At 48.3% G+C, this 22,013-nt stretch overlaps 9 protein-coding genes across 10 annotated transcripts; 5 read left to right on the forward strand and 4 right to left on the reverse strand.

Moving 5' to 3' along the window:
* The first annotated feature begins 237 nt into the window (after positions 1 to 237).
* On the forward strand, positions 238 to 1,530 carry FVEG_03263 (hypothetical protein). Its single transcript, XM_018890878.1, has 2 exons — positions 238 to 679; positions 727 to 1,530. Exons 1-2 carry the CDS (start codon positions 287 to 289, stop codon positions 1,360 to 1,362), a joined length of 1,029 nt encoding a protein of 342 aa, XP_018747279.1. The 5' UTR covers positions 238 to 286; the 3' UTR covers positions 1,363 to 1,530.
* Positions 1,484 to 3,316, reverse strand: FVEG_03262 (hypothetical protein; the record flags this gene model as incomplete). The annotated part of the gene is made up of 6 exons (XM_018890877.1): positions 1,484 to 1,640; positions 1,691 to 1,925; positions 1,973 to 2,255; positions 2,306 to 2,576; positions 2,637 to 3,190; positions 3,245 to 3,316. The coding sequence occupies 6 exons, from the start codon at positions 3,314 to 3,316 to the stop codon at positions 1,484 to 1,486; spliced, it is 1,572 nt and encodes a 523-aa protein (XP_018747278.1).
* A 668-nt stretch (positions 3,317 to 3,984) lies between these two features.
* On the forward strand, positions 3,985 to 5,673 carry FVEG_03261 (hypothetical protein; the record flags this gene model as incomplete). The annotated part of the gene is made up of 5 exons (XM_018890876.1): positions 3,985 to 4,061; positions 4,109 to 5,194; positions 5,245 to 5,374; positions 5,426 to 5,492; positions 5,540 to 5,673. 5 exons carry the CDS (start codon positions 3,985 to 3,987, stop codon positions 5,671 to 5,673), a joined length of 1,494 nt encoding a protein of 497 aa, XP_018747277.1.
* Positions 5,674 to 5,904: 231 nt separating this feature from the next.
* FVEG_03260 (hypothetical protein) lies at positions 5,905 to 7,098 on the reverse strand (the record flags this gene model as incomplete). The annotated part of the gene is made up of 1 exon (XM_018890875.1): positions 5,905 to 7,098. The coding sequence occupies one exon, from the start codon at positions 7,096 to 7,098 to the stop codon at positions 5,905 to 5,907; it is 1,194 nt and encodes a 397-aa protein (XP_018747276.1).
* Positions 7,099 to 10,244: 3,146 nt separating this feature from the next.
* On the reverse strand, positions 10,245 to 11,211 carry FVEG_03259 (hypothetical protein; the record flags this gene model as incomplete). The annotated part of the gene is made up of 3 exons (XM_018890874.1): positions 10,245 to 10,949; positions 10,998 to 11,069; positions 11,119 to 11,211. The coding sequence occupies 3 exons, from the start codon at positions 11,209 to 11,211 to the stop codon at positions 10,245 to 10,247; spliced, it is 870 nt and encodes a 289-aa protein (XP_018747275.1).
* A 1,182-nt stretch (positions 11,212 to 12,393) lies between these two features.
* Positions 12,394 to 14,581, forward strand: FVEG_03258 (hypothetical protein). Its single transcript, XM_018890873.1, has 4 exons — positions 12,394 to 12,469; positions 12,522 to 12,527; positions 12,578 to 13,657; positions 13,707 to 14,581. The coding sequence occupies exons 1-4, from the start codon at positions 12,444 to 12,446 to the stop codon at positions 14,446 to 14,448; spliced, it is 1,854 nt and encodes a 617-aa protein (XP_018747274.1). The 5' UTR covers positions 12,394 to 12,443; the 3' UTR covers positions 14,449 to 14,581.
* An 87-nt stretch (positions 14,582 to 14,668) lies between these two features.
* Positions 14,669 to 16,246, forward strand: FVEG_03257 (hypothetical protein). Its single transcript, XM_018890872.1, has one exon. The coding sequence runs from the start codon at positions 14,774 to 14,776 to the stop codon at positions 16,142 to 16,144; it is 1,371 nt and encodes a 456-aa protein (XP_018747273.1). The 5' UTR covers positions 14,669 to 14,773; the 3' UTR covers positions 16,145 to 16,246.
* Positions 16,247 to 16,953: 707 nt separating this feature from the next.
* Positions 16,954 to 19,662, forward strand: FVEG_03256 (hypothetical protein). 2 transcript variants are annotated; one of them, XM_018890871.1, is made up of 3 exons: positions 16,954 to 18,551; positions 18,623 to 18,667; positions 18,721 to 19,662. In XM_018890871.1, the coding sequence occupies exons 1-3, from the start codon at positions 17,012 to 17,014 to the stop codon at positions 18,723 to 18,725; spliced, it is 1,590 nt and encodes a 529-aa protein (XP_018747272.1). In that variant the 5' UTR covers positions 16,954 to 17,011; the 3' UTR covers positions 18,726 to 19,662. The 2 variants fall into 2 exon arrangements, with proteins under 2 accessions (XP_018747272.1, XP_018747271.1); XM_018890870.1 differs by having other exon boundaries at positions 16,954 to 18,667.
* Positions 19,663 to 20,157: 495 nt separating this feature from the next.
* On the reverse strand, positions 20,158 to 21,828 carry FVEG_03255 (hypothetical protein; the record flags this gene model as incomplete). Its single annotated transcript, XM_018890869.1, has 1 exon — positions 20,158 to 21,828. One exon carries the CDS (start codon positions 21,826 to 21,828, stop codon positions 20,158 to 20,160), a length of 1,671 nt encoding a protein of 556 aa, XP_018747270.1.
* Positions 21,829 to 22,013: the final 185 nt, after the last annotated feature.

A 22,013-nucleotide genomic window follows, 5' to 3' on the forward strand; every position in this document is an offset into this window, starting at 1 on the left:
AATGCGCAAAGCTCGTCCAGGAGTACAGCGATATCGTAGAGCACGGTGCTAGCCACTTTTTGAAGCATATTCCCTAGTTTATCTGTGATATTAGGTAGCTAAGGAATATTTCAACTTCATCCTACATCATTAAAGCCCACTGAAATCCAAGTCATGATGACGATTGAGATGACGTCAACCATCGTCAGAAGTCTTTTAACCAAGACTTCAATGGAGAATTTAAGCTCAACCCAAACGAGACAACATCTCACTTGTCAGCTATTTCCATCTGCAAAATACGCTCAATATGGTGATCCAATACCAAGGGACCCAGATCCCCATCTCGTTCGCATCATGCAGCATTCCAATGAAGATCAAGGCCAGCCTTCCTGATAAGCTCGGCGCCATTCGAAAAGCCGGGTTCGATGGAATTGAGCTTTCTATGCCTGATATCCTTGATTACGGAAAGCTACTCAGTGGTTCTCAGCCAAAAGAGGACGACTATGATACGCTCGCGGATGTCGCGAAGCAGATCAAGGCGTTGACGGATGAGTTGGGTTTGAAGATCATGATGCTTCAGCCTTTTGCGAATTTCGAGGGCTGGAAGAAGGGCGAACATGACGAGCAGAGAAAAAAAGCGTTTGATAAAGCACGAGGATGGGTCAAGGTCATGGAGGCTGCTGGTATCACTTTATTACAGGTAGGATTTGCCAGTTCACCTATTCTTTCGATCGCTAACAGTCATAGGTGGGATCATCCGACTCTGAGGGAATTTCATCTTCATTCGACGACTTGGCCTCCGATCTCGCAGAACTAGCAGATCTCCTCGCCGAAAAAGGCTTCAGCATCGCCTACGAAAACTGGTGCTGGGCCACCCATGCCCCAACCTGGAAAACAGTCTGGCAAATCGTCCAAAAGGCCAACAGACCCAACATCGGTCTATGTCTCGATACCTTCCAAACCGCCGGTCTTGAATGGGGCGATCCCACCACCAAAGATGGTCTCATCAAAGCAAGTAGCAATGAGGAGCGCAAAACTTGCTGGCACAAGAGCCTTGAGGAACTAGCTACCACTATTCCAGCGGATAAGATTTATCTGTTGCAGATCTCGGATGCGTACAAAATGGATCCTCCTATCGAGGATAAGAAGGATGAGGAGGGGAGTAGGCCTAGAGCGAGGTGGAGTCATGATTATAGGCCGTTGCCGTGTGATGGCGGGTATTTGCCTGTTCAGGATATGCTACATGCTGTGCTGAAGACGGGGTTTAGGAGTTGGTTGTCGGTGGAGGTGTTTGATGGGCTTGAGGGGGAGAATACGGATATGAACGAGTATACGGTTGCGGCGGTTGAGTCGTTGAAGAAGCTCATTCAGGTTAGTGAATGATTCAGCTCACCAGTCTTATAAGAGAGGTATTATGAGAAGCAATAACGAAAGTCTCAATACGCTTGCTTCTTGATTCTTGCTACGTATATACTCCTCTTTGCCTTTTTCGCTCGTCATCGTATCAAGATATTTTGCTCGTGACAGCAGTATACTCCATCAAATCCTCCAGAGCATTATCGTGCTCGCTCTCAATGACCTGGGCATGCTTTACCGACCGGGGTGTAATTGAGCAAGGGAACGGCAATGGACTCGAGTTGAAGCCCTCCGAGTAAGCGAAGCTATCCAGTATTAGTATCGAGCCTTCCTCGTGATTACATCTTCGACTTACATATCAACATCAATGTCTCGTACCTTCTCATCCTGCTCAGGGTTGACTTCGAAGCCCCATAGGATACGCGCGATGTTAAGCGTAACGGAGGCAGCTCCGAGGTGCATACCCGGGCAGATTCGTCGACCCCAGCCAAAAGCGCTATGGCCAAGCGTGCCGGGGTACTCTCGCTTCTCCATAAAGCGCTCTGGCCTGAACTCATGAGGCTCAGGGAAGTCGGCTTCATTCAGATGCACTGATCATATCAGCCATTGTCAAACTAATAGTAAACGCGGTACTTACGGGTCCAAAGTGGTGCGATAATGGTGCTTCCCTTGGGAATGAACATGCCCTTGTAGACGTGATCTGCAGTGCTAGCATGAGGTGTACCTCCTAGTACAGCAACAGGTCTCCACCGAAGTGTCTCGGATGCGATAGCTCTGACGTATTCCAACTTTGGCAAATCATCAAACGTGGGTAGTCTATCACTTCCGACTACCCTATCCAGTTCTTCTTGAGCCTTGGGGATGAATTGCGGTCCGAACTTTACACAGGCGAGAAGAAAACTTGCGAGTGAGCCCGCAGACTGTCAAAATGTCAGCCACAAAGTTCTCTGTCACGAAAGGGTAGACTTACGGTCTCGACACCAGCACCGAAGGGTGATCCAGCCGTATAAGCAATTTCCAGATCACTCATACCTAAGCTCTCTTGCTCTTCGAGAAGATGCTTTGCGAAGCAGGTTGGCGCAGTACCTTTGGCAACCTTTTCGCGAACCTCATCCATGAGTTCGGTATATAGTTGTATATCTTTCTGACGCTGCTGAAGAACTTCCTTCTTCCATGGGGCCAGGAAGCTAGGGAGATATTTGAGTGCAGGATAACGCTCGACAGCATACTTTCCGGGGATACTAAAACACCGTCAGCATCATATCATGTTTAGGTCATGCTTATAGTAGATGCAAACTCACTTGACCATAGTAAGACGCTCCATAGCCTCAGCATTGCGCCTCACCACAATATCACTCCTCACATCCTCAACTCTCCGTCCATAAGTAACCGTAACAATAACCGAAGCCGCATACCTCTCCAAATGCATCCTGAAATCAGCAGGCCTCTTCAAAAGATCAAACATCAAAACCTTGGACTCAAGGCTCTGAATCGGTCTGTACGTCTCACTCTGCCTCTGCATGAACCCACTATGCAGCAGCTTTCTCCACCGCCTCCAATACGAAGCATACGGCGCCATAAGACCTCTCATGCCACCGGAGAGAAGTTCGCCGCCCATGATGAATCGTGGACGGGAAGAGAAGACGGCGCCTCGCTTCTCGAGAAGATCCCATGCAGCTTGCGCGGAACCGAGGACTATGGTCGGTGTTGGGCCGAGTTGGAGATACACGACGTCGCCGTACTGTTGACTGAGTTCTTGGAACCAGAGCCATGGTTTGCGGATGCCGGTTCTGATGGTTTTGGGGCCTGGGGGGAGTTGGGAGCGGTGGGAGTAGAGCTTCCATTCTTGTTGAAGCTGGAGTTGTGAGTATTGGTAAAAGGGTGGTTGTCATTGGTGGATTATGCTTACCTTTGGGAATATGAGTGCGATATATACCAGGCCCAGCGCGACGACGGCGTAGAGAATGAGTTTCACCGCCATCTTGTCTATCCTCAAAGTGAGTCTCACAGAGCCAGGACTGAGAGGCACAGTTTTGGCAAAGGTGCGATCTGTGTCTGGAAGCGAGATGTATGTCACTTGTCAATCGGCTATCATCCGGTAATAAAAGAAGCCGAAAACACGCTCGCACGCATGCATACAACCGAAACAACATCAACTGCCACCCTCAACTGCCGAACCCAAAAGACTGGGTAAGCCACCCCCGCGTCAACGACTCAGACTAAAGGCATTAAAGGATGCCCTAATGACTCTTGACTTCTCGAGGCGAGATGTCATGTTGTTCCCCAACCCCGCGTTCTAAACTACAACCGGTTATGCCGAGATGTTTTAAACCCGGGAGGGGATCCACTGAGCTAGAGATTGTGGGGGAGCGAGAAAACTGCTGATATTAGGATAAGATGGCAAAATAAAATGATCTGCGGGTGAGGGAAGTGATTACTGGGTTTGCGTGAGACTTTTTGTCCCTTCGGTTAGATTTGCTGGGTTTTCTTGTCTGCGTTAGATTGGTGGGACACTCCGACATCCTTGTTTTTCGGTTAATTTTACCCCGTGTTTAGATAAAGAGGTTGCATTGCATCGCTTTGGGATGAATGTGCAAAGGATATCGATTGATCATTGTCGTCTTTGAGTAACTCTGAACAGCTGCAAAAATGAAGAGTGACGCTTGGCTTAGCAAGCCCTTCTTGACTTCTATATTCCTTGGAATAGGAGGTTTTCTCTATGGATTGTAAGCCAAAGCTTCATCCCTCATTGTGATCATGCTAACACATTTAGTGACTCGGGCATCATCACGCCCAGCTTGGCGTTGAGCTCATTCCTTACGTACTTCGGCAAACCTGACCCTCCGCTTCGAGGCGCCATTGTGTCCATGTACCAAGCAGGCGCATGGCTAGGCAGTGCTTCAGTCGGCATCACCAGTGATAAACTCGGTCGTCGCAAAGCCATCGCTTTCGGCTGCATCTGGGGCGTCATTGGCGGTGCAGTCATGGCTGGCGCCGCTCACGTTGCGATGCTCATCATCGGACGACTCCTCGTCGGTTTTGCCGTTGGTACCATCACAGGAGTATCCCCCGTGTTTGGAGCAGAGATTGCCAAAACGCATGAACGTGCAAAGGTCACGGCTGTGAATCAGATGATGACAGCTTGGGGATTCTTTGTCGCGCTGTGGATTGGTGTCGCGGAGGGGAAGTGGCATAACGCGAATCAATGGCGTCTTGGATTTGCGATCCAAAGTATTCCGGCTCTTATTCTTGGTGTTGGTGTTTTGTTTCTTAGTGAATCACCTCGTTGGCTTTGTCTCAAAGGGCGGCATGATGAAGCTGAGAAGGCATTCCGCGCTTATCACTACGATGGAACGAATGATGATTGGTGTCGCACTGAGTTCACCGTCATTCAAGTCAACATCTCCGAGGAACTTCAAGCTCAGGGCCGGCTTTCATGGGCTGAACTAGCCAAGACCCCTGCGTTCCGAAAACGTCTCTTTGTCGGTACGTTCGTCTGGGCAGCTGCCATGCTATCCGGCATTTCCTTCGTGCAGTACTATCAGACCGCTATCTACGCAACACTCCAGTTCAGCGAGGATCGCCAACTTCTCGTCAGTGGCCTCTACGGTTCTGTCGGTCCAGTCGCTTGCTTCCTGTCCTTGTTCTTTGTCGACAAGATCGGAAGAAAGAAGATTCTCGTCATCAGTTCGTCGCTGTTGTCGCTGTGCTATCTAATCATTACGATCTTGGCTGCTGAGTTCCCTGCTATTCCTGGCATGCCGACCAATGCTGCGGCGCAGAGGGGTTTGATTGCGTGCATTTTCGCGGTCTCGGCGAATTATTCTGCTCTTCTCGGGCCGATGACATGGATCATCCCGTAAGTCTCGAACGCCTTGGGGTATTGACTTTTTTACTGATCGTGGGCAGGCCTGAGGTTTTTACTACGGAGCTACGAGCCAAGGCGAACGCCATCGTGCAGGTGGTTCACTACTCCATCAGTCTGATCATCACGCAATGCTCGCCCATTGCTTTAGCAGCCGTGGGCTGGAAGTACTACGTCAGTTGATCCTAAATCACTCTGAACCTTTTATTTCTAACCACTTTCTAGATCTTATTCGTCCTTACCAACGCGCTTTGTGCTGTTGTCTTCTTCTTTGTATATCCTGAGACACGAGGTAAGTCAGACCTTCAGACTTGGGTTTCAATGACTAACAGACTGCAGGCAAATCACTGGAAGAGATTGATGAAATCTTTGGTGATGTCAAGATTGTCCATGAAGAGGATGTACGATTCTCGGAGAAGAGTGGCGTCGAGGCGATTGAGACAAGGGATCAGCGCGTCATGCAAGGATCTTAGAAGGCTTCTCGCGGAGATAGACTTCTTCCGTCTGACAACGGTCCCAAAGAGTAACTTGTCTCATCACAAGACACAAAGCAAGATAAAGCTTGTGGCCCGCGGGACAACAGTAGGATTCATATCGATACGTAGTAATTATGTCTTATAATACTCAGGTGTTCCTTTCCAATGACTAAGTATATACAAATAAGTTCCAAGCATCAAGCTCAGATATTGTACGTGTGCAGTAGCTTAAAGGCACTGAGAGTACCACTCACTGTGCTTGGTGCACTTCAGACCAGAAGCACACTTGGTGGGACCAGTGTAACCGGCACCACCACCGCACTGAGCGTAAGCACCTGCAGTAACGCTTGAGGCGCTCTCTTTGACGGGCTTGGCCGCAGTTTGGGTAGCAGCCTGCTTAACAGTGGTAGTAGTAGGCTTAGCAACAGCACTCTTGGTGCTAGCAGCCTTGGACGAGACAGGAGTAACGGCCTTTTCAGATGAAGTACCCTTCGAGGCAGAGCTAGAAGCAGTAGATTGCCAGCCACGCTCCCGAGATAGCTCGTACCACCAGTTCCTCAACATCCAGCCGTCAAAGTCTGTGACCTTGGTAGATGAACCAGCAAGCATGATGAAGTTGGTCTGCCCGGTGGGAGTCCAGTCGTAGAAGTCGTCAAGGGCAAAGGTATGACCAATCTCATGCTCCAAAATGTGAATATCCTTTTGACCAAGAAGATCCATAAAGTACTCCCGGCCGATACGCTGTCCCCAGTCACCACCGGCTCCGCCCTGCATACCATCCGTCAGCCAGAGGGAGTTATCGTAGTGTCGCTCAGCGCCTCCCGGGCAGCTGCTGTAGTCACCGTCCTGGTGGAAGAAACGGCCGCACTTCTCGGAGCACTGGGGAATACCCTCAGCGTCGGTATCAGTGTAGATATCAAGACCCTCAGTAGAACCCTGCAGAAGACTCTTGTTCTTGACAGCCCATCCAACGACATTGATCGTGACTTTCTCATAGGGAAAGTTATCATAGCCGGAAACCCACTTCATCCAAGCACTATACGAGTCCTGGAGAGCAGCGGCAACCTTGGTGCGCTGCTCAGCAGTCACAGAAGCGCTAGACTCCCAGCGAACGCAGACATTAAGCTTGCCCTTTCCGGCAATGACTTGATCCCAGCCGTAGTTCTTGAAGCCGAGCGCGTCGCTGTAAGTCTTGACTTCGTGGTCCCAGACTTCTTTGAGGGGTGTGGCGAGGTCGGAGGGAGGGTTCCAGCCGGATTGGCGCTTGGTAGGGCGGTTTCGGGGGATGGAGGTCCATGAGCGGGATTTGAGAGGTGTGAGAGCCTTCCAGACGGAGCCGTCGAGATCGGAGGTGGCGGAGTTGGGGTAGGCTACGGTCGACGTAGCAAGGGCCATGAGGCAAGCGGCGGAAGAGAAGCGCATGTTGGCAAGTGAGCGTGTGGAGATAAAGAATGTGAGTTAGTTGAACGAGTGTCGGTTTGGAAAGAAACGAATGAACAGAAAACAAATGTCTACTAGAGATGCTTGCTGAGGTCCAACTTACACGTTCTAAGGTCAAGTTATATACAATCGATCTCTTGAATTGAATCATATCCTGATACGAGATGCTGAAAGAACCTGATTGGCGGGATAATAAGACGGAAACAATAGCTTCCCCATCGTGGGCAACTGATCCATAATTCTCGGGTTATTCAAGGCCAGGGCTTTTGTGTCTGTGCTCTTCCGGCTCATCAATCTCCATATGGTCCAACTCCCCGGTATGGTATGTCATCATGCCCAATAGAGCAGTCTTCGGCATCTTGTTGGCGCCCGTGTAGTTATTCCTTGTCGTTGACTAGTTCTTTGGGATTGTCGTCGGCGAACCTTAAAATAAGCTTCGACGAGACACTTTGACAGCCTTTGAGTTCAACTATTTTATGCTTAAAAGATACTGTCTGTCAGCTTTTGTTCACACCCAAGCTGATGCGACTTTGCTGCGTTGAACTTCGTTATCGTAATATTTTTAATGAGTATAAAGTTATTTGAGTTACTCGAGGCGCTCATATAAGAGCTCGTGTTTTTGCAATTCATCTCCGGCAAAGCATCCTTTGTTTCAGGCCATGATCATATCGTAGAATCGCACGGAATTAGCCGTGATCGTCAATTTACTCTACTCTCTGGCGGTGCATCTGATGGTCTGTTTCATGTTCCAGCGCTTGGTTCATCCTTAATCTGAGGCGAGCAAGGTTCATCCGAACCCGCGCATAGAAACGGATCTGATGGGTGGATATAAGATCGCACCCGAGTCTTCGGACCATTGGATCCTATATGTGAAGAATTAAGGAAAATATCACGATGTCTACTCCGTAGACCTAGTTTACTTAACGTATACGCGCATCCCTTGTGGCCCGTGAGCTGAACCCGAGGTTGTTTAGGCTAAACACCAAAGGCCTCTTGCAAGCCTACATCTTATCGAAACTGGTTACTCCATTCTCTCATCCTTGAAAACCGCGAGAAAGACTGGAAGTAGCCAAAGCTCAGGCGCTCTTTCTTAGATCACTCGAGATGTGTCGCCAGTTTGACCTAGACGCGGATCATGCATAATGGGTCAATTCCCTCACAAATCTCTTTGGTCAAGTCTAGGAACAGCTTCCATATGAACTTCTAGTAAGGGTATTCTAGATCATATACCTGAGCATGGTCCTAAGTCGGATTTTGAGAAATACCTTGGTGGAAAGTTATCGAATGAGTATCTCATAGATATTTGGAAAAGTGTGTCGCTTCTTTCTTTGACGCAGTCCAAAGTTACACTCACTATAGCAACTCTTTCCAGGTTGGTCATATCAGTGATTCCGACAATAATTGGCATAGGAAATAGGCATGCAGTCTCATTCTTCCACTTGCTACATATCTTAGTTACATTTCCGACGACCTTCATTACAGTCCTGCATTCACACATTGATATGTCAACTTGCCACTACCATCTCCGACTTTGACTGCCCAGCACAAGGCGGCCGAGTTCTCCATCCCCTTCTTCGGGGCCACATTCCATTTGACTTCGCCTGCCCAGACCATCTCCCTGTCCGTAGATTCAGCTAGGGCAGTGTCAAGCTGCCACTGACCCACAATGAATGGTTTTCCATCCTCACCCAGATGCTTTCGCGGAAGGGTTCCTGGTCCCGGGGGCCAAACGCACTCATCCTGACATGGAAGACACCACGGAACTACCACATCAGGGCCACCGCATTCCATCCTACATTCATCGCATTGGAGACAGTAGGGAATTGTCACGTTAGGCCCTCCACATTCGAGATAAAATATCTCCTGAGAGTGTGTCGGCTCCTGAGCTTTGACAAGACTCAGGATGGCAAGAAGGCCAATGCACTTCCGATATGAGAATGTATTCATAATGATCTGAGCACCTGAAGTATTTTGGATTGTGAATTCAAGGCCTGGTAGGAGTTAGCTGCTTTTGACTTTGATGGAGCTATGGAAGGTCAACTAACTTGTGCTATATGGTCGTGGCTGCGTGTGATTTAGGAGCGTTGGGCTGTAATAGCTGAAGTCTTGGGAGATGTAGCAAATAGAGATGGCACTGAGTCTTCAATAGAGGAATTAAGTCAAACTTATGTAGAGAAAATCTTGATAAGACTTTCTTACAGATAACTCATTCAAGAATACTAATACACATTTGGTATTCTCATGACGTTGTCTAACATGTGAACCAAGCCATCAGTTAAGAATCCAACCAATAACTTGGTCAAAAAAGATTATACAGCATTTACACGTATGCTACTAATCTTTTTACTTTTTAAAACAGAAGAGTATCCCGACTATTACAGGTCAGTATCCGAACGAGGCATCTCAGCTTCTGTCGTGCTCTGAGGCTACTGGCTCTTGGCATTGCTCAGCCCTGACCTTTTGGGAAGGGCTGAGTCACAGCGCTAAGCCCAGAGACCAATAGATACTCCAAATCACTATCCGTCAATTATCGGAGACGTCTTGGTTCCATGTTTAAATAAAGTTGGGGCGCTAATCGCACGAAAAGAGCTGTCTCATGACGTGCGATGCCAAACAGAGCTTAGGACGCAAGTTTAAATTTTATCTGTGAACGAATAGGCATAGTCTCTTGAAGGGGGGCACTCATTTCAACCCAGCGGAGGTCTGGGTCTCAAATCGGTCTTGTAGATATTTATGAACTTGCTTTCAAGGCTTCCCATCATCCCAGTCCTATCCTCCTTGACTCTCATACCGAAGAGCACAGACATTCTGCAGAAGCGTACTTACGATACAGTATCAAAAGCTGACAGAGGGTTTTACTGAGATAGATCATTGGCAGATAATCAACGACTACGCCGCCATTGATTGATAGTTTTGAGCTTAGGTATCTTAACAAGATTTGAAGTGAATGGTGTTGTATTAGCTACCTGCGCTAACTAACTGTAGGGGCCAACCTCTTAGGGTAAGGTAGGTAACTCTCTCCTTACAGAAGCTTCCCAGGCAATAGTTAATCAGGGGTGCCCTGAAGACTAATAGCCTTAGACCCCTTATAACTATTGCCCCGCCCTTGCCTGGTCTCAGATGCAAACTTAGGCAGTAGTACCAGTCTTGGCTTGAGTGTTGCTGTTGCTGTTGGTGTTCGTATTGGCGTTGGTGTTGGTACCAGTCTTAGCTGTTCCGCTAGTAGCACCAGTGTTGGTGTTAGTGTTCTTGTTGGCGGTAGTACCGGTGTTGGCATTGTTGTTGGTTGCAGTGTTGGTGTTAGTGTTAGTACCAGTCTTAGCCGCTCCATTGGCAGTACCAGTGTTGGCATTGTTAGTACCAGTGTTGGTGTTGGTGTTGGTATTGGTACCAGTCTTGGCTGCTCCGTTGGTAGCACCAGCGTTGGCGTTCTTGTTGGCGTTGTTACCAGTCTTCTTGGCAGCCTTCTTACCCTTCTTTCCCTTCTTACCCTTCTTGCCCTTCTTGCCCTTCTTACCCTTCTTACCCTTCTTGCCTTTCCTTCCCTTCTTTGCCCGGGCTACCAGCTCGCCACCCTCCTCTTCAGTGTCTTCCTCAACATCCCTGGTGGTAAGCTCATGGGTGTCTTCTTCGTCTTCTTCCTCGACGTCTCGCACTTCAAGCCCCTCAGCGATTTCGTCTCGCTTGCCATTCTTGTGGTGGTGATTGGTAGCCTTGGCAGCAGCCTTGCCGTGGGCTGCTTGGTGGTGGCGGGCGACAAGTCCCTCAATGGGTTCCTCGTCATCGTCTTCGTCTTCATCGTCTCGCTTGGCCTTGATGCCATCATGATGAAGCTATCCTTGTTACTTGGTGAATTGGTAGAGAATCGTTGAGGAACTTACATCTCGCGTCTCAAGGGTAGCATCAAAGACGGGGAGTGCTCTGGCTGGAAGAGCGGCAGCAGCCACCAGGGCCTTGCGGGCTATTAGCTAGACAGTAACAAGATCTTGGACGGTCACTTACAGCAACTTGACCAAGGCGAGCGCGTGGGACATGGTTGTCCTGAGCGAGGGCCTGAGCGGCAAGAGTAGAGATGATAACGTTGGAGAAATGCATCTTGAAGGATAAAAGATATTAAAGAGGTGAATGAGTTCTGACCAGCAGGTAAAGGGAGAAATAAAGCGGATTGATTAGTTATTAGAGAAACTTGAAGATATTGCGTCAAGCAAAGCTCAAGTAGAAAGAGAATAGAAGTGAGTTGAGTTGGTTGATGAGAACAGTTTGTGATAGACATGCCAAGCCTTATATAGTTCTCATCTCGACTATTTCCATAGACACCAACACCCTATTTGCCCAAATCCCATGCTCTCGGAGCAGCTTCTCGTGCTCCTCTCGTATTCTTCAACAGTAGTCAAACATAAGCGACAATACCAGACCTAACATGTTTTGAAGCTTCTGCAGACGATGCCGTACTTCCTCATAGTCGAGATCCGAATTAACCGATCTATACGAGTGACTGTATTACCAGAGTGCATCTCTCTTAGTAAAAGACAAGTGTGCGGCTAGAACGGCCAATCATGAAACTCGGATCCCGGCCGGAAGCCGACAATCTGGGCCCATCTGCCAAAAGCGTTTCAGATGACGGGGCGACCCCTGACGGCCTTTACAATTTGGATGGAACCATTCTTTGTTTCGTCTTGGCGTTTCAAGACTGGTGGTATAAGCCGATTAACCGTGAGTTACGAAGAAACCAATTAGAACGCTAAGAATTTAAGGCTGAGATGCCGGGCTACCGACGCCTTTAGTATTCTTTCACAATCCCGGACAGTGGAGATTCCAGGGATTCTCATTTGGATCTTGTTAGCATTCAGTAATTCTTAGCCTTAGATGGGACAATATGCCGGTGTTCCTAGACTATTCACTGGCTGAATCACTGGAACAGAGGTCTGTGAAGCCAATAACCAGCAATACACTATCAGAAGTTAGCTGCTTTTTGACTCTTATAAAAGCTATAGAAGGTTAAATAGCTTATTCAAATATATCTTTTTATACCTAATAGGTACTATTAGTCTTAGTAAGGTATAATTTAGGAAAGTTAGATCATGATAGTTAAAGCCTTGGAAGATGTAGTAGACCAAGTATACCTATGTAGACTAGTCCTATTTACAGATAAGTTCGGTACGATGAAATTTCACTTATACGCGTATCCTGGCACGTGCCCAAGGTGTCTTGGGCCAAACCCGAATCGGCTTTAGACCCGAAAAACATCTTCACGAAGCCAAACCCGAAGCCCCGCCTGAATCAGCCCAGACTCATATCAATTGAAACGCGAATCGGAAACAGAAACGATGAGAACGACAATTGCGTGCGAGAGGTAACTACCCACATCTTGAATGCCCATATGTACAGTTCTAACCTGGTTGTAGATGCAGGTAATACAGCTCGTCTAAGACCCGAGACAGCGTCTAACTACTATCAATAGAAGATCGAAAGTCAAGTGTAGACATAATGATCAGCCCCCTTGTGCGGGCTGCATAAAGAGTGGTTGTACCGAGACTTGTGTCTTGGGTGGTCCAGTGCTGGGTCAAAGCTCAGGGTCTAAAAGGCCTGCTAAAAGACAGCGGTTGAGTGTTGATCTGAGGCAAACAGATGTCTCGGGTGATGTTTGGCAAGATGTCAATCAAGTCTTTGAACAGACGTCGCGAGCGCAAGTTATCAGTGCTATCAACTTATTTAGGGCTCAATTTCCCGAGTTTGGGTTTCTACATCCGGATGATCTTGAGTATCGACAAGATGAGCTCAGTGTAGTTCAGAAGCTTCGGCTCCTCGTTATTGTTGCAGTTTCACATCGATACTCGGAGTCTTACACCGCAGATATTAACAACAAGAACACTCTCTTTATAGCCGGCGAGGCACAAAAGAGGATGACGAGTGGTCCGAGTCTAGCTCTCATTCAGACATTCCTCATACTATCGCTCTGCAACTGGGGAGATGGAGATGGTTTTAATGCGTGGATGCATTGTGGCATTGCAACGAGAATGGCTCAAGGGTTACTCAGCACTGGTTTCGCGAGCTGTGGCAAGAGAGAAACTCTGTCAGAGCTTGAGAAAAGAACCTTATGGACATGCTTCAAGATGGACAGACTGTTGAGTTGCGGCAAGAGACGACAGGCTATGTTCGCTGATGGAGATATGCACTTCTCCCTTCCCGTTAACGACACCCAGTTCCTGTTCGGACAGAGCACTCAATCTGCGCCGATAGATGATAGTTTGAAGGCCTACGGGCCAGATGATCATCTTGTCCTTCTCATTCAAGGTTTACGTATCTGGTCGAGAATTCACACTTGGATCGCTGAGGGCGGAAGAAGACAGCCTGGCATGACTGAACCAGAGCAGTGCCCTTTCAATGATACTTCGGATTGGAGTAAGATGAAGCGGGACTTGATCAAGTGGCGAGATTCTCAGGATACGCTGATGAAGTATCCTGCTACGAAGGTATCGGTGCATGCTCAGCGAGGACAGGCTGAGAGGTTTGGATACATCAACTTGGTCCACTACGTCAGGTAAGCCCCTGTGTTCCTCTTCCTGAAGTACAATACTTATCAATCGTAGTTTGCTCTTCCTCTGCCGTGAATACATCCCCTTCAGCCCAGTAGACGAAGTCAAACCCCGCGGCCCCATCGAACCACCACTCCTCAAAGCCCGAGGCCCCGATTCATTCTGGCTCCAAAACGTCTTCGATCTCTACGACGCAGCATCCCAAATATCCTCTCTCCTCTCCGATCTCGAACACGTCGGCTGTCCCCTCCGCACCCCCTTCTCAGGCCTATGCGCCTTCTCCTCCACTCTCTGGAGCATATACGGCGCAGCGTTTCCCAACTTCATGGGCTTCACGCCAAGTCAAACCGCCGACGCAGACGCCCAAGCTGAAAGGACTATGGCTGTTTTAGTGAGAATAGGCAAGGTTTGGAGATTGGCGGAGGAGTGGATTGATGTTTTGAATACGGCGAAGAGTATCATGACGAGGGTTAGTGAGGGGCGGAGGGTTAAGAGGTCGAGGTATGATTATCCCGAGTTGGAGGATTCTATTCACCTTGCGCCGTTGCAGGGGATGCCGAGACAGACGTTTGATAGGCCGGCGGGGTTGGTGTCGGCGGATGATGGGTCGAAGTTGCATCAGCTGGTGGCGAGTGATGCTGAGCAGGGTTTGGATACAGATGGGCTCGTGTTTCTGGAGGAGACGAGTGGGAGTGAGTTTGTGGGTGAGGATTGGTGGAGATTACTGTCATTCTGTGATGATCCGCATCTCTTGTCGACGAGTATGGATAATATGGGTGACGATAACGTAGCTTAGAAGTTTTGGATCTATTTTCGATTGATTATGGAACTTAGTATGCTCTTGAAATAAACCTATCGCGTATCTTGGTGAGAAGATAGTTTCAGTGCTGAAGCTGTTGTCTCATTCGTTCGCGTCTCCTCGAAACCCGAAAAGAGCATCCAGACCCGAATCGCCTGTTCTAAGCCGAGTGGCTTCGGCTCCACCTCAAACTCGATAAGAAGCGACAGAACATTATTCCCTCCTTTATAAAGTCAGTCAATCCTCTACCCAAGATATCTTTTCCATCTCTTCATCTGAGCGATCATCGACTAAAGGACAGCTACTTATCTTACCTGACACAATGGGTGACATTCAACTCTCCTCGGCCTCAGAGCCCCATCTTATGCACCGCTCCCTCCTCACCCGTCCAGAGACCGTATCATCCGCATCAGGCGTCTGGATCACCCTCTCATCCGGCCGCAAAATCCTCGATGGCTGCGCAGGCGCTGCAGTCGCCATCATCGGCCATGGAAACACTGAAGTCCGCGACGCAATGGTTGAGCAAATGTCGAGTGTGTCATACGTGCACACCATGGCCTACACAACCAACAGCGCAGAGGATCTCGCAAACTATATCCTAGAAGGAGAACCCTTTGACTTGACGAGAGCGTACTTTGTTGGCTCTGGTAGTGAAGCTATGGATTCAGCGATGAAACTTGCGAGGCAGTATCATGTTGAGAACGGACAGCCGCAGCGGACCAAGTTTGTTTCGCGAAGGCGGGCTTATCATGGGAATACTATTGGCGCTATGAGCGTGGGTAGTTTTGTGGCGAGAAGGGCGCCGTATGAGGGTGCTATTCTTCTGGATAATGTGAGCTACGTTAGTCCAGCGTATGAGTACCGAGTTCGGAAAGATGACGAAACGGAACAAGAGTACGCTCAGAGACTAGTCGATGAGCTTGAGGCAGAGTTCCAGGCTGTCGGCCCAGACACCATCATGGCTTTCGTTGCAGAGACAGTTGGCGGCGCAACAGCAGGTTGTATCTCTCCTCCAGCCGGATACTTCGAAGGTGTTGGAAAAGTCTGTCGAAAGTATGGCATTCTTCTTATCCTCGATGAAGTCATGTGCGGAGTCGGACGGTGTGGAACATTCTTCGCCTTCGAGCAAGATGGCGATGTTCGTCCTGATATCGTCACCACAGGCAAAGGTCTTGGAGGCGGATACGCTCCTATCGCCGCGACTTTGGTGCACAGAAAGATCATTGAGACGTTGAAGAAGGGAACGGCGAGCTTCAATCATGGACATACGTATCAAGCTCACCCCGTGAGTTGCGCAGCTGCACTAGCGATCCAGAAGATTATCCGCAGGGATAACTTGGTTTCTCGCGCTGCTACTCTTGGAGCACGATTACACAAGTCCCTAGTCGAAATCTTCCAGGATCTCGAGTTTGTTGGAAACATTAGAGGTAGAGGGTTGTTTTGGGGTATTGAGTTTGTGAAGGATAAAAAGACCAAGACGCCTTTTGACAGCGAGATTCGATTTGGCGTCAAGGTTCAGGAGAGGGCTTTTCAATTGGGGTTGGCTGTTTATCCTGGTTCCGGGACTGCAGATGGAAAAGTGGGTGATCATGTTATTGTTTCGCCGCCGTTGACGATCACGGAGGATGAGATGGATGAGTTGCTTGTTTTGTTGAAGAGGGCTTATGATGATGTTGCTGCTGAACTTAGCTAAGTTGTACAAAATATGGGCTTCATAACCCTCCTGTTCATCCACATTGGGGGCTATTTCCAAGCTCCTCCTCATGGTAGCCAATTCGGAACCACAAGGCGTCGGGTCTATCTTTATATCCTTCCAGTTCACCTCCGCCAGCTTAATCAAGGGTTTCTGTCACATTTACAATCACAATCATGGGCATACTTTGTTGGCTTATACCATGTATGATGTTCTGGCCTGAAAGTCAGGTCTAGATGCACGTGGGATATCATGGGTTTGTTACACTGAAATCTGATTAGTATCAGTCTATGCTGGTTTCAGTGTAAAAGATATTCCACGAACTTGACTATTTTATCACTTAGTACGGGTGGTTATGCAATCTTCGTTGGTCCTAGCACACCCGTTGCTTGGTGTAAGCAGGCGCTGCACTTCGTAGTTAGGTATGCATACATGCATCACACTGCGCAGATATGAGACCATGATTGGTGTGTACTGCTTTAAATCAACTTGGATATCAGTGCTCACTCCAGCCACAGCGCGAATTGGAAGCCTGCCATAAGCTGCATACCTTACCTACCTGCAGCCTACTTCTCAAAACCAGGCTGTGGACAGAAGCGAAACTTGGCCTAATGGGGCGCAGTTCGCTGCGCCTTTGCCTGGATCTGGTGGTAATCCCACCCACCACAATCGACCCGAGGCCACCTAAATACACAATCCTTGCTTTGGGCTTCCTCCAGCCGCTGCCCCGAACAGCCGAAGTGGGGGCAGCATCCCATCCAATATAAAGCCCTGCCTCGCTTCACTAGAAACATGCAGTCATGGTCTTTCATTCGCATATCTTTTTGCTATACTCTGTACTCACCACTAGATTCGTGATACCTGAAAATGTCTTGCTTCCCGTATCCACGAGATACAGATGTGGAATCAATCCGAGTACCTCTCATAGCGCGAACCCAATACTCAATAACAGACCAAACCAATTGCTCAGACTCTTTTAAGAGGGCGGCGTGCGATGCGACAACGCAAATGTTCAATGCTGCTGAATCTGATCACCAGGAGAGCACAAGCTTCTCTCTAAGCCATTGGCGGGCTTCAGTCATTCAATCATGGCTATTCTTCCGTCTAGCATCTGAAGCGCTAGGTCGAAACATCAGACATGAGGAATTCGCAGGCGCTCAGCCTGACGGGTCCCATTCTTCTATTGATCTTCGCATACCGCAATGGTACTGGCGAGAGCTCAAAGCTCGATGGGATGAACTAAACAACAGCCTCACTGCTGCGGAACTCGAGGCCAAGAGAACTGAACTTAAAAAGGTTTATCAGAGCGCACAGATTGTCCTCATCTATATTGATAATGTGGCGAATCTCGACGACGATAAGCTTACAGAAATTCTCCTCTCAGTACACATGTTGTCATATCTTGTGGCATATGTGCTCGATTCCGATACGCTCAAGGTCGCCAAGACATCCACAATGTCGGCATCAACAAAACTTCTTAAGCGCAGAATGATCAAGAATGGGTGGTGCGAAAAGAGGCTGAACTTTTTAGATGCTTCACCGATGTCCTACCCCGAATTTTACTTCATATCGTCACTCAAGCCACCTCGAATCAATTCTGAAGATCACTCGGGCTGCAGTAGTGACAAATGTCTCGTTACTAATAAGTTGTCTATGCCTCTCCACCGCACTGACGGGTGTCTCTGTGAAGATATCGTCGTCCCAGTTGAAAGGGTGAAAACCATCGTGGCTTCCGGAGGGATCCCTGTAGTCAGGATCACACAGTCACCGCTTGGCAAGATTGAGCTGGAGGTGGTTCCATATACTCCATCCTGTAGGTTCATCGCAATATCTCACGTCTGGGGTGATCAACAATTCGGATCTTCTCAGAACTGCTTACCCAAATGTCAAGTCGAATACCTTAGACAAGTGCTTTCGAGTTTGCCCACCTCCATTGAAGACTGGGGATTGCGCGAATGGATCGCGAATTGGTGGTCTTTTCGGCCCGGCGAAATCGAACCTCCAAGTCGCGCATACGAATACTTTTGGCTGGACAGCTTCTGCATACCCCAAGCTATCGATGACGCTGACCTTCGAGGCGGGGCCATCGAGTCAATGAACCTCATTTATGCTGCGGCATCACACACCTTAGTCTTTGATAAGGGGCTACAAGCCTTGAATGCTGGTCGACGCCCAGCTTCTATTGCGGCATATGGACGCCCGACCTACTACAGCCCTCAAGACGAAGATTTGCTGGATGTTGTAGCATATATATATGCTTCGAATTGGATGGGCAGAGCGTGGACTTTGCAGGAAGGCATCTTGTCAGGATGTATTGTTTTCCCACTCCACGGATCGTTGGCATACCTCAAGTTGTTGAGGCCGTCTTACGATGGTAGCCCTGGTAACAAACCTACCACTGAGATCAGTAAGCATTTACAAGATGAATCTGAGCCCTTCCGTGAGCCGGTGCGGCGCCGACTCTTAACACATCTGCAGAATTCTTTGAATGTCAAAGAGTACCAAGATTACGCGCGAACGCCGGTCAGTTGTCTGTTCGATTCTCACGAAAGGTGCTTTTGACTAACGCCACGCAGGCTGACAGAGCAGCTAGATTTGTTAAAGCTCACTCGCTCCTTCAATCTAGAACGACAACTCAGCCCGAAGATATTCCCCTGATTCTGATGAATATGTCGTGCATGAATGCCAATGCCATATCTCAAAGTAAAACCACCGATGTAAGGATGAAGCGACTTTTCTATGGCCTTGAGTCACTTCCGACCGAGCTTCTCTTTTCTGATTGCGCGAGACTGGGCGCGTGCACCGTGGATTCCTGGATACCACGTGAGATAGCTACCGAGAAATTTGGGGGCAAGCACACTCTCAAGCTTGGCTCAGCAGGCTTTACATTCGAGACTAGAAAGGGCGCTCAGGCTCTCAAGTTCTATTTGCTGTCATTGGCCAGGCCATTTGCGTTACAATCTATCTGGGAGAGCGCTTCATAATCAGAGCGATGTGGAACGACGACAACTCTGTGGGCACACTATTCCGCATCCTTTACACTTGGTACAATTTCAAGAAATTTCAATGGGTGGAGAGGGCTTTGACTGCATTTGTTCACCGAGCATGGATGGCAACATACCAGCCAGATTGGGACCCTAATGGACCATGGAAGTGGTTTTGGAAACTGTCGAACTGGGAACCACCGATCCCTTTCAGAACTTTAACGAAGTGGGTATGCTCCTATGTTTTCTTTCTTGGCTTCCAAACCGAACGCTGGTCAGACGTGGGGAGTGTGACCCTATATTGGCTGCCTCTGTTTCCGAAGCAGGAACTAATAAATATGTATATAACGGCAATATGTGTAAAGATTTGTTTTTTATTGTTCTTTTAGGAAATTATATAAATGTTTCTAGAGTGCTGGGATAGGTTCCGACACTAGACTATTAGACTCTTATCCCCATAGCACGGCAATATAGAGTCTTGCTATACAATATAGTATTTCCTCTTTTAGCTCCTTTAGCGAAACTTAAGAACAGAATATCATAGGACCAGAGATTACACCTTAGGGCAAAGACAGATGACAAGACATACGTTAAGCAGTTGCAGGGTGCTCAATCTAAGCTTACAGAACATCAGCGGCTGCCGCCAAGATGTTAGCTTTCGTACTAAGAGAACCTAACAGTGCCAAGAGGTAAGAGCAATTATTGACGTACTGTAGCTGATAGTACGCTGATTTAAAGTCTAGGGCTAGTATAACCCAGGAGTTTTAGCTCGGAGAGTGTATGTAGCTTTAGAAAATTGACACAATGTAGGCTGTATCATTATTAGGTGATAGCAGCCCTGAACTAAGTTAACGTCAACAATCTACTGGCCTATTAAGGAACTAATACAGGAGACACATTTACGACTATTAATGCCAAGACAGCAAGCCAAACAAAGCTGTCCTTAAAGTCAAAGAACATTGTAAGAACTAATAGATATAAATTTCATGAAACTGATGCCCCATAACCATACCCTTGACTACTATATAGCTAAACACCAACAGCAATAAAGCTCGCGCCGGCTTCCTTAAAAGATGTGCCTCTCCATGTGTCAAGGCGCCACTCCATCTGTGTTCCCATGACATGACTACTAGAGATACGAACACATGTATGTCCGCCCCTGTCAAGGTTCAACATATTCAACGCCAAAAAGATTCTCGGAGGCTCAGTAAAGCTCGGCTCAAACTTAACTGCACCGACCTTGTTGAGTCCGTCATTAAAATACAAGTTTTCATCTTCACCAAATGTCCCAATAGCGATACCTGACTTGTTGGCTGGAACAGCGACCCAGGAAACCCCACATTCTAAGACCTTGCTACTGTCCCAGGTCTCGATATGGAGCTTGAAGCCGTTCTTTGTCACGTTTGAGGCGTATGTCTTCACACGACAGGGTGTAGACTTGTCAATGTCCAAGGCGCTGAAGAACACAACTACCTTGGGTGTAGAAGAGTATACACGATCAAAGCTAATCGATTGGGTTGCATTGTTGGCTTTGGTGGTAAACGAGCCACACTGGAAGTCTGCATCTCCAGGTGGGCATAGGAGCCAGGACATGCCAGCATCGTGACGACCACCGCCACCAGACGAATGAAGGTTCAGCACGGCCTGACTTGGAAGGACAGCTTCAACAAGGGACTTGACTCGTGGGTTGTCAGAATTATCAAAGTCCATAAAGCTGATTCCGGCTGAGATCAATGGTGCTGAGGAATATGATTCAGGGAATTGGATAAGCGTCCGGTGATCCTTCGCACCTCTTCCAGCAGACGCGACAGAAATGGTTGTGAAGGCGCCAACATCAAAATGACTACTTGAGGTGTAAGCTGGGTTATTGTCGTGGCCCAAACGGCGAGTCTTCCGTGGCTTTGGATAGATTCGACTGATAAAAGCAATGTCCGTTGCGGACAGGTGGGTGTTCAAAGGAACTGAGAATGCATTCAGCGTGAATTCTTTGGGGATAGGGTATGCCATAATGGACAGGCGATCGTATTTGGTAGACTTGACTCCGTCTCTGCGACGATCGTAGTGCTTTAATACTTGGAAATCGACTTGTTCAGGGGACCAGCCATCTGATCTCTTGTAGGATTCGTACACGACTGGTTTGTTCCATTGAATATCAGCGTTGGGCTGACAATTCTCATGGATACATCCAAGAGCGTGACCAAACTCGTGTATGGTTGTCCTGGAGAATTCTTCGTCGCTAGTCTTGTCATCGAACCAACCGAAATTCATGGTGGCGTTATTTTTCGGTCGGGTCAGGCAGTCCGTACCAAAAGCTGACCAAGATCCGTCACCCTTCACAAAGCTGATGCGAATCTCCTCCGGAGCCGAGTACACAAATTTGAAATGTATGTTGGCATATTTGGACCAGACATTGGCATACTGTTTGACCTTTCCCTGGACGTAAGGACTTGCGCCGGGGAGGAAACGCACACGTATGGTCCGGCCGTTTTTCCAGGTTTTATTTACATAGAAACCCAGACGATTGATGGGTTGTATCAGACGCTGGTTGGGGGTGATACCCCCGGCAGGGGCAAGAGGAATGGCCGGAGAATTGATGGCATTCTCCGGGTTCTCTTGCAGGGCGACTCGGATTGCCTCTTCTGCGAGTTCCTCTGGAACGACTAACTGCGTACAGTAATGGATGTTGCTGTCGGAGGGCATGTTTGGGAAGTCGAGGAGAAGGCGAAGAAGAAAACGGACCGAGCTTTAGAACTAGCTCTCTAATACTATAAAAGACAGGTAGCTGGGAATAAGCAGAGTCCCAAGCTATGCGTATAATGAAGACTTTATCGCATTTCTTACGGCGGTTGCTCTTCAAATGTGCGGATGCACCTTAAGTCCTCAAA

The sequence above is a fragment of the Fusarium verticillioides genome, chromosome 5, assembly GCF_000149555.1.
Source record: "Fusarium verticillioides 7600 chromosome 5, whole genome shotgun sequence".
In the NCBI taxonomy this organism is placed as follows: Eukaryota; Fungi; Ascomycota; class Sordariomycetes; order Hypocreales; family Nectriaceae; genus Fusarium; species Fusarium verticillioides.

Bases quoted from the DNA above. Each gene is read 5' to 3' on its own strand.
- FVEG_03257 (XM_018890872.1), top strand. From the start codon at position 14,774: ATGGGTGACATTCAACTCTCCTCGGCCTCAGAGCCCCATCTTATGCAC.
- FVEG_03256 (XM_018890870.1), top strand. From the start codon at position 17,012: ATGTCTTGCTTCCCGTATCCACGAGATACAGATGTGGAATCAATCCGA. The intron at 18,668-18,720 runs GTCAGTTGTCTG...AACGCCACGCAG, and splicing joins AAGATTACGCGCGAACGCCG to GCTGACAGAGCAGCTAGATT.
- FVEG_03258 (XM_018890873.1), top strand. From the start codon at position 12,444: ATGAGAACGACAATTGCGTGCGAGAG. The intron at 13,658-13,706 runs GTAAGCCCCTGT...TATCAATCGTAG, and splicing joins AACTTGGTCCACTACGTCAG to TTTGCTCTTCCTCTGCCGTG.
- FVEG_03263 (XM_018890878.1), top strand. From the start codon at position 287: ATGGTGATCCAATACCAAGGGACCCAGATCCCCATCTCGTTCGCATCA. The intron at 680-726 runs GTAGGATTTGCC...TAACAGTCATAG, and splicing joins CTGGTATCACTTTATTACAG to GTGGGATCATCCGACTCTGA.